The 10,319-nt window shown below is 31.8% G+C and overlaps 1 protein-coding gene across 4 annotated transcripts; it reads left to right on the top strand.

Annotated features, from left to right (window-relative positions):
• Positions 1-3,092: 3,092 nt before the first annotated feature.
• LOC119672379 (mitochondrial sodium/calcium exchanger protein-like) lies at positions 3,093-10,073 on the top strand. Of its 4 annotated transcripts, XM_038083410.1 has the most exons (7): positions 3,093-3,197; positions 4,346-4,575; positions 8,150-8,738; positions 8,802-9,032; positions 9,086-9,245; positions 9,340-9,479; positions 9,549-10,073. In XM_038083410.1, exons 1-7 carry the CDS (start codon positions 3,099-3,101, stop codon positions 9,786-9,788), a joined length of 1,689 nt encoding a protein of 562 aa, XP_037939338.1. In that variant the 5' UTR covers positions 3,093-3,098; the 3' UTR covers positions 9,789-10,073. The 4 variants fall into 4 exon arrangements, with proteins under 4 accessions (XP_037939338.1, XP_037939337.1, XP_037939336.1 ...); XM_038083409.1 differs by having other exon boundaries at positions 8,150-9,032; positions 9,089-9,245; XM_038083408.1 differs by having other exon boundaries at positions 8,150-9,032.
• Positions 10,074-10,319: the final 246 nt, after the last annotated feature.

Genomic DNA, 10,319 nt, shown 5'->3' with positions numbered 1-10,319 from the left:
GAAAGTTGCCTTTTATTAAACCAGCATTGTACATTTCTAGTAGTACATGTAATCGTTCGTTAGCAATCATCTTAAATATCTCGGCCGGTACTCAATCTGGTCCCGGAGTTTCTGGATCTATAAAATATTTAAGCTGAATTATTATGCTTTTAAACAAAAGGAACGCTATTATATTATTAATATATTATTAAATATAAAGGAGATCAGTTAATGCTGAACATATGACATTTATTTATTTATTAAAAATCTTTCAATTTTTTATATTGTAAAAAGACTATTTAAATATATTTATTTATATATATATTTAATTGTATATTGTACAATGATAAGCATTCAATTAATTGATTTGTTGTGCACGATTGTGATTTCATTCCGTCACATTTATATCAACTCACATTAGCTTATGTTATTGGAAGCTAAATCAGCTCAACCTGCATAGATTTGTCAAAAACAATCCATCACACTTTCAGAACGCATGAATTCCAACATTTCACTAGAATTACTCATGTAAGGTATTAATTCCGAGGTATTAATTCCCCCTTTAACACATCGAATATTTGTCAAATTAAATTCAATTAAGGAACTCAATCGGTGATTGATGAATTGACTGGATATGTTAATGCGTTCTTATTTTATAAGGTATGTGCTGAACGATTTGAATTAGCACATCTTTGACTTTGACTTTGAAAGAAGTCGAAAGAAGGTGATTACATTACATAGCCTTAATGCACATGTAATCGCAATGTAATTAACTGAACTTGTAATAAATAAAATGGGTCTAGGTCACTTAATTAACCAACGAAATTAATTTTCCTTTTACCTCCTTTTACGCACTTCTTAATGTGTCTATGGGAAAATTCAATTAGGTTGCGAAATAAATCACGTATTGATTACCACTGTCAATTAGATTCTTTAACTAGTATTGAATGTCTGTAATTTATTAATATTTTATAAAAAGATATGTCACCAGCAAATTTATATGTCACATTAAATTAACTTATTAACACTTAGCATTTTGCAAGCATCGAAAGCAAGCGGGAATCGTTGATATTCCCATTAAAAGAATTGATAGTGCAAAACTAATAAAGCAGTCTTTACTTAGATTAATTTGAATATTAATCACATTTAAAAAAATTAATTAAATTTTCCGATTATTTTTATATTCAACTTTAGAGTTCTGTGGAGATAGAGGGGAGGTGGAGTGATGAATGGACGCTAAAATCTTACACAAAACTCAAATAATGCTTATTAAAATTTCGATTATTTAAAAACCAGCACTAAATACAAAAACTATAGTTCATTATTAATATTTAAATAATATTTATTTAATATATGCTTTAGCTATTTAGCTATTTACGTTCAATACGTAACATACTTTGGAACTCTATTTATTTCTAAAAGTAAGTGGTAAGTAGTAGGCTCTATTTCTAAAACATTATTTATTTAGATGTTCCACACTGAGGAACAGTTGAAGTTCATTCAACTTCATTATAACTTTAACAATAAATAACAGACTTAAATTCAAATGTTAATTGGAAATAACTGAAATTCATTTTTAAAGTAGAATATCTGGCATGAGTAAGATTTTATACTCACCGCGGCTTGACTACTTGATTTTGGAATATATCACTGTTATGAGTAATTTTTGTCTGACCTATAGAAATATATACGAAGTCAAATGGCTTTCTCTAATTTTAAGGAAACAATTGTATTTCGAAATGTAGTGGGCCAAAACAACAAAATTCTATATTATATTATTTTAATTAACTGAATTTTTGGCTGACCATACAGCTCTTTCGAGTATTGCCAAATTCCCATCATCGGTGGTGTTGGAAATAATTCTTGTACTTAATTATTCGTAAATAATTTTTTTAGATTGCAAACACCAGGAATCGAATTCGTGCGCTGTCAAATTTGAAGCTCAGAGTCAGCGCATCTTAAACAACTGACTCGAAGCCGTACATGACTTTTATATTCGCACATACTTTTTTTTTGAGTTTTATTAATTTGCTGTTAAAGTTTAATAAACAAATTCACTTGCTATGTTTATATTAGAACAAAATCATAAAGCAGTTGTAGAATAATTGAATTAATAAAATATATTTTTATTTTTAATTGCTAAATTTCAATACTATTCTGTTATCATAAAAATTACATTTTATACAGTCAGATCATTCCATTAAAATAAATGGAATGGAAACGAATTCATAAAATTTTATTTTGGAGTTTGTGTTTTCATTTTTTATCCAATTTTCTGTTATATCCACTTGTTATCTTTATTTAAAAGGAAAAATTTTTCTCTCATACAATTTTAATTAATTTATCAGATACAAAAAACTGATCTTGAAACTCTTTGAATTTTTACAAGATATCAAGACATATTTGAACAGAATAAATTAATTTCGTACAAAATACACGGATTCTTAGGATTGTATTTTAGAAAATTTACTATCCTTATTGTGAGTTTGTACAATTCGACCAGTTGGGTTAAGATTAATGTGAAGAATCATTGCATATACATATGTAGATGTATTACTTATTTAATATCAGGCAGAACTTACCTGCTTTGTCTAAGTCCAATTATGAATTTTGAAATCGTTTTATTCATGAACAGTCTAATAATTTATAAAAAATTCACTAATGAAAAATCCTACTGATTTGTTAACGTTAAAAATATTTTTAAGCTTTTTGCTGGTGAAAAAAGATTAACATACTTTATATATATTATACATTGAAACTAGACGCGATCCATCGCACTAGTTTCAAAACTACTGTTCAAAAAATTGAACAATGGACTTCATTTAAACGAATTTTTTTCCAAATATTTTAATGTCATAGTAGATGTATCCTCTTTACTATATGAATTTTTTCCAAATATTTTAAAGTCATAGCAGATGTATCCCCTTTACTAGACTCAAAAAGTAACTGAAGAAGTGATTAGTTGCGGCATAACACATAATGTTGGTTATGTTAGCATATTCACAATATTTTCAAGAAAGTAAGATTATAACTTAACAAAGTAGAAAAGTAGGCACATATGTAAATTTTTTACTAAAAATCTAATAACTATTTTTCTAGAAGTTATAAAATAATATAAAATGAAGAATATTAACTTATCCGAACTTTCGAATGGCACCACTAGAATGTTCCTGAGACGGCAGCAACGTCATTCAAGTTTTATACAGCCAAATACTTGGGTAAGCTTTTAATCAAGACTACAACTATGAGTAACTTTTATAAAAAGCAGATAATGTAAAATTATATGCACATTATTGATATTTCCTGAAACTTATTATTTCATTTAAATATTCTTTAATCTACAATGTAATCGCATATATTTAAATTGATTAAATTGTTAGAAGGTTAATGTTGTTCAAGACTATCTATTATCATTTGGACACTAAGTAATGCTAAGCTAAGCATGGATTTTGAACTTAAATGATTTTTCGCTACCAACGTTAAAAACTTATAATTTACTTAATTTGTATTCTTTTATTTGAATACAACTTAAACCAGCAAGCATAACAATAATTTGGAATATGATATGATTGCAATGGAGGGAATATACAATTTTAATTTTGTGGTGTAACCTGACAAAAGAGAATGAGGGTTTGAGAATGACAAAGATTTGGATTACGTAATACTTGAACGTCGCCCTACAAGCCAACTTACTTTTGTTGGAGACGCCTCTGTTGTCCTATAGCCAGAGAAGCAGCAGAAAAAATCATATAACCCAAAAGTATTCCTTTGCAGTATGATAAAAAAAATGGATCTATCGCAGTTACTGCAAACAAATTTCTCAACTTTTAATCGAAGGATTCTTTATGCAACAACAACAACAAAAAATAGTTTCTACATATTTTAAAGAAAAAAATTAATAAGAATATATTAATGAAGAATGGAAAATGTTGAACTGTATTAAAACAGATAATTTTTTTGTTTTTTGATACTACGTATGGAATCGTTTTCTTAGGCTATACAACCTCTTAACTATTAACTTCGTTATTACAATGAAAGCTCTGATTAATGGACATTCTCAAAAGTTGTCATCACCTGCAACCATCGTAATCACTCTTCGTCCTCCGACCAAATTTTTCATACAAAGTACTTTTGCTTGAAGATAACAGTCAGCCTTGCTTGTCTCGTCGGTGTCTGCTCAAAAGAGCTTTCGCTGTCGTTTTTTTACTGTATAATATAATAATTTTCTCAATAAAACATAATTTTCTTCAATAAAATTGCAATAATATATACATTTCGGTTGTATATTTACTTATGAACATAAATATTGTTTTCATACGCGTAAATAATATCGACTAAAATATTTAATTTTATTTCATTTCCTTAGGTCCACTGTTACCATCCTACCGAGTTAAATACTGATACGCAAAATGATTGCTTGTATGTTCGCAACAATTCCAGATGCAAGGAATATGTACAATTAATCAATTACTTGGAATTTATTGTCTGCAAAATTGGCGCCACTAGTTCGATCTCAGGACTAATACAAATATTCGCCTGCACTTCAATACTCTTATGCTTTTACTTTCTAGGCCTCATAGTTATTGGGAGATATTTGTAAGTGAAATAATCAATGAATTTTGACTTTTAAATGTAATATATTAAAAATCCCCGTGCAATTAATGAAATGATATAGTTTCGCGATGAAGTTATATACTTTATTACTGTCCCTCTTTATTCACGGTCCCGCTTTATTCACGGTCCCCCTTTATTCACAGCTGGAATAATTCATTGATTCTGCATTATTCACATACATCTACCAAATGTTAAATATAACACAAATATTTAAAAAAATAATTTTAAATTTAACTCATCCTGCAAAATATTTCATCATCGTAAACTTGTTCAGTGCAAAAACTATCTTCGTTAGTGGATATAGTGTTGAAAACAAGTAATTAACCTTTATGTGCTCGGTAGTCTGCATTTGTAGCATTTTGTGCGAAAAAGTTTTATAAAAATAATTTTCCATAACGATTGGGAGCGAGATTCTTAGTAGTTTTCTAAAAATTAATTTTAAGCTAATATTGATGTCATAATAATAAGAAAGAACAGGGTATTAGCTCCCATTTGAGCAGAGCACCGCGACCATGATTGATCTTTTGTGCTACGACAGACCCTAACTGAACAAAAGACATTCCGCCTTTCGAATGAAGGCCAAAATGTCGGTTGTTGAAGTCCTCCTAATGTCGGAAGGTGCTAGCAATTCCCGACCCAGTGATCTCCTCCTGGCCCAGATTAAAGCTGGGCAGTCACATAGAATGTGGCTGGTTAATATTGATGTTAACAGCTTCAAGAAAATAATTTATTAAAGCCCTAGACCCAACTTTTCAAAACGATCATCTCCTGGCCGGTAGTCTACATTTGTAGTCACTATATAATTTGTATGAAAAGTCATATTACCTACCCACACAACTCAATATTTTTTAGTTCCAAAGTGCAGAAATATGTTTCTTGCAATGCATATTTGTGCTTATATGGATGAGTTTATGGTTTAGATCGCAACAGTAGGAGGAGTAGTAGGAGTAGGAAGCGCGGTTGATAATGCTGTATCAGTTTTCTGCTGAAGCTCAATCTGATTACAATCTAATGCTTTCGATCCGCTGCGCTTATTTGGTAATGAAATAGTTTAATTTGTAATATATAAAAAATAAATGAGAATATTGGAAAATATGACTTAACGTTCTTTAACTCGGGCACAACGAATTGTTAAACAGTAAGTGTGTTTGCAGGTCTTCCTTTTTTTGTAAGTGGCTTATGAAAGAAGAATGGCTACAATATATTGACAAATTACTGAGCGAGATTGATGAGGAGGAAGAGGAGCACTAGTTTTTAGCGTTGAATGGTTTGATGATCATGTACCACTTGACCATCATACAAGTTCCAGCTCAAGCAATGTTTCTCTTGGTGCTGTAAGTGTTGCGATTGGTTTCTATTTTAAAGAATCTGATGCCGATAATGAAATGATGATTGGTAAAGAAGGTGATCCAGAAATCCGAGTATGAATAAGATGTATTATTCGAAATAAATTTTGATTATGTGATGAATGTGAAAGAGACATCGATGGTTTTGCAGCATCTTGATACATTTAGATAGATACAAGATATAAGATATAATACTGTCTGGTTCACAAAAGTATACATAATCAAGTAGGTCGCACTAGTGCTCACAATGTATTTCATCACACTACTGTTGCTCCAATTCGAGCGACTAAAGGTCTGATTTAGTAAACCGTATTCGATGCTTGAATAAATTTGAGAGGAACAAACGAAAAAGCTAGAAAAACTTTTCAAATGTGGAATGAAAGAAACCCCAACGCAAAGGAAAGAATGTGGAAGACTGTCCCCGGCATGTAAAAAATTGTTAATTGAGCTATTGCTAGTTCTATTGCTAGTTGGTGTAACCTAATCAAACGACGTGGATACGAATGTATTGTGGAGTAAGGAAGCAGTTTGTTATTACCATGCAACAATGTAGAAACCCATTTCAAAGAATTTTTACATTATATTCGGTTTCACAGTCAGCGTACTAGAACTGCTCGACTTGTTATTGACAAGGCTCCGCATATACCTACTACCAATCTTCCGGAGAAGTAACAGTAGATAAGCAACTATTTACATATCGCTATGGACCAAATTTATCCATTATATTGCATCCAAAAGTTTGGTGCGCTTGTGATGTGAAGTCGTTTTATCCTCTCAACAGTGAGGTTTACACTGGGAAGAACTCAAATGCAAATCAGGCAACTAATGTGGAAGAGAATAACATTTGAAAGAGAAAAACTACGCGAAAGATTTGCAGTTGATGCATAAAAACCAGTGTACATTGTGACCGAAAAGCTTTCGGAAATTCTCATTTAAAATTCGCGCGCTGTATATTTTTCGATATTTTAAGTTTATGTAGTTTGGCAGCACTGTCCTTAATTACTATGCCAAAAATGAGCGCGATCTGTCAGCCAGTTCGTTTACGGCAGCTGTTGAAACCAGTTCACCTCAGTAGTGCGTTGCGAAAAAAACAATGGAAAAAAATATTGAACAAAGAGTTTGCATCAAATTTTGTTTTTCGAACGAAATTTCGTGTGCAGAATCGTTGCGAATGCTACAAAAGGCTTATGGGGAATCAGTTTTATCGAAAACTCAAGTTTATGAGTGGTACAAAGCCTTTCAGGACTGTCGTACGACCGTCGAAGACATGCCGCGTTCTGGACGACCTTCGACCTCTACCACCGACGAAAACATTGAAAAGGCAAAGGAAATCGTGTTCAAAAATCCTCATGTGAGTGTTAGAGAGATAGCACGAGAGCTAGGCATCGGTCGTGAGATGGCTCGTTTGATTTTGGTGGACAATTTGTGTATGCGACGTGTCAACGCCCGGCTTGTTCCGATTCACCTCAATTTGTTCAACATTATCAACGATTTTAAGGCCAAACATTCAATAAATACCATCGAACAGCCACCGTATTCACCTGATCTTGCACCGTGTGACTTTTTCCTGTTTCCCAACCTCAAATTACCACTCAGAGGAACGCGTTTTGAATCCATAGAAGACGTAAAACAGAATTCGCAGAGGGAACTCAAAGCCATACCGGAAAGCGCCTATAAAAAATGTTTTGATGATTGGAAGAAACGTTGGCATTTGTGTATCGCTTCTAATGGAGCATATTTTGAAGGAGATAAAATAAATATTGATGAAGATTAAGAATTTTGCGTTTTATTTAAAATTTCCGGAAACCTTTCGGTCACAATGTATGACGTACAAGCAGTCACATATTCTTTGGGTGAATGTTGTTCCTCAAAAGCTACTTAAACCTTTTCATCCAAATTTTGTATAATAATTTTCTTAATAAATATGTACAATTGTGTGTAAAAGCAAAATAATATGTCTAAAAGTGTTTTTTTTATATGTTGGTCTAGATTTCTTCATAACATACTTGCTTGCTACAAATGTAGACTTTCGACATAAGAAAAATATCCCGAGCATTTTAAGTATGTTTGACCGATCAGTAAATGATTTGATGAACGCAACACTGACATGTTGTGCTATGGAAGTTTTTTATCATCACTTGTATTATATATTTATTATGTCGATAGGTTGGTAACTTCTAATGGAACGAAAGTTTTTTAATTTTTTTCAGTCTTATACCAAATATTTTGACAATGAATAAAATATTCCGTTTTCCGGATTTCGAATTTGGTTACTCAATTATCACATTTTTCATGGTATTTTGTGATTTCATTGAAGCAGTGATTAAGTGTTATACGTACGAAGGTATGGCGTCTTTAGAAATATCCGAAAATATCGGTCAAGTGCTATGTACCTTAAGTGTAGGAATGATAGTGTTTGGATTTTCCAAAAAATTTCACCGCTACCAAAGCTCTCATTTTCTGCGTCTTATTTTAATGTTATTTTTCGGACTTACATATTTGGTATGGATACTTGATTACAAGCAGCAGCAAGATGAAGAATACAACTCTGCTACAGGAGTTGATGTTAATTTAAAAATCCACGCTGCCGGTATGGTTATAGTGTACGCGTTAATTCTATTCTTCACACTTGCACTGATTAAACGTATTCCAATAGCTGATATAAAAAGAATGGAAGAACAGTCCTTTGATAATCGAAATAGGCTCTTTCCCGAGGATAAGCAGTTACTGATGTACATTTATACATTTAATCCCTTTGCCAACATGAAAAACTGGAAATTGCCCACTGTGCTTACTGCAGTAATACAATATTTATTTATATGTAAATGCGTCATATGTTTACACTATTTCTATAATTTTAAGACTCCTTTGTGGGTTTTAGCAGCACTTCAAATTCCAGTTGTTGATCAAAATCGTCCCATGAACGGTTGGAGTCGGAATGCAGTGCTAATTAGTTTTTTTACTTTTCCATTGATTTTGTGTATGTACTTCAACTCAGTAATAGCTTTATATATTGGCCTCCCTTTTGGAGTAATTGCGGCTCTAGTTACCCACTGTACGACTGAAGTAGATCGAAAGCCTAGTTTTCATGAGGTGACTACCTATGTTTTCTTCAGTTAAATAATAAACAAATTTGGTTATACAAGCAGATATATTCTATTTATGGGGTGGCAGTAGCCATGTTTTGGATATATTTAATCGATAATGAAATAGAAAACATAGTGTGGCAATTAGCGACGTACTTGGGCAATTGGAGTATTGACACAATTGTATTAACGACATTTCCCGCTGGATTCGGAATCATTGGTAAATTTAGCACTACTTTTATATGAGATAAATATATGAGTATATGAGATAAGTATTCGTGGAATACTAGTTAATAAAGTTGTTTTATTTGCAGTATATACAATATGTTCAACGCTGGTGTCCCAGGACAGAGGAGAGCTTGCGTTAGGCGTTTTGACTGGTATTTCTGTGTTTTGCACTTATTTTCCTTTGGCTGTCGTTAAGTTCCGGATTTGCTCCACAAAGTATGATAAGGTGAATTTGATAAAATTGTGCAATTATAACTTTTCTAATTTCTTATACTTTTTCATATCTACTGCTTAGGTGGTAGTGACTGCTAACACGTACACAGGATTTGTTTTTATGCTGTTAATATTAGTCTACACAATGGTTTATGTTTTTATATTAAGATATGAGCTTCGAAGAAGTTATGGTTACGCTGTACTCACTGAATATATAGTTTATCTAATCGTAATGCTTCTCTCAGAGTTTCAAGCGATTCATCCGTATGGAGCAACACACGCAATTCTAAAAGGCGCACCACAATCAGCGTACTGGTCTTAGACGACACAATGTAAAACGTTTTACATTTTTTATTACTAATCGGTTTAGTTTCTTTAGATATGTTTTGAAACAAATAATACTGCACTAAGTACTATTTCCTTAACTTCAGTATAAGTTGTTGAGCAAAGTCTTCATAAGCTTTTTATTTGATTTAGTTGTGGTACTTTTGGAGTATATTTTTCACCTGCTGTTTATTTGGTGCTGTGCTTAATCTTTTCCTACTAATACCATATATTAAAAGATTGCATTGAGTATTATTTTCTACTCTGATTATTTTGAAAGAAAGTAGTGATATTTTAGAATTAAATAAATAATAATTAACAATACTTGTTACAATACTAATAAATAAATTTCAAAAACTTTACAACTATATATGCGGTTTCAATTTTTGGTACCTAACCGATCGTTACAATCATGTGTGATCTAACGACTTCAAATTCATCATACAAAGATATCTACTGTCCTTGTGCGACATATAGAAGCACAGATAAGATAAATGTAACTTTCATTAGTCGAGATGGAGCGATACAT

Source organism: Teleopsis dalmanni, chromosome 1 (assembly GCF_002237135.1).
Source record: "Teleopsis dalmanni isolate 2A chromosome 1, ASM223713v2, whole genome shotgun sequence".
Classification (NCBI taxonomy): domain Eukaryota; kingdom Metazoa; phylum Arthropoda; class Insecta; order Diptera; family Diopsidae; genus Teleopsis; species Teleopsis dalmanni.
This window is presented reverse-complemented; position numbering and strand designations above follow the sequence as displayed.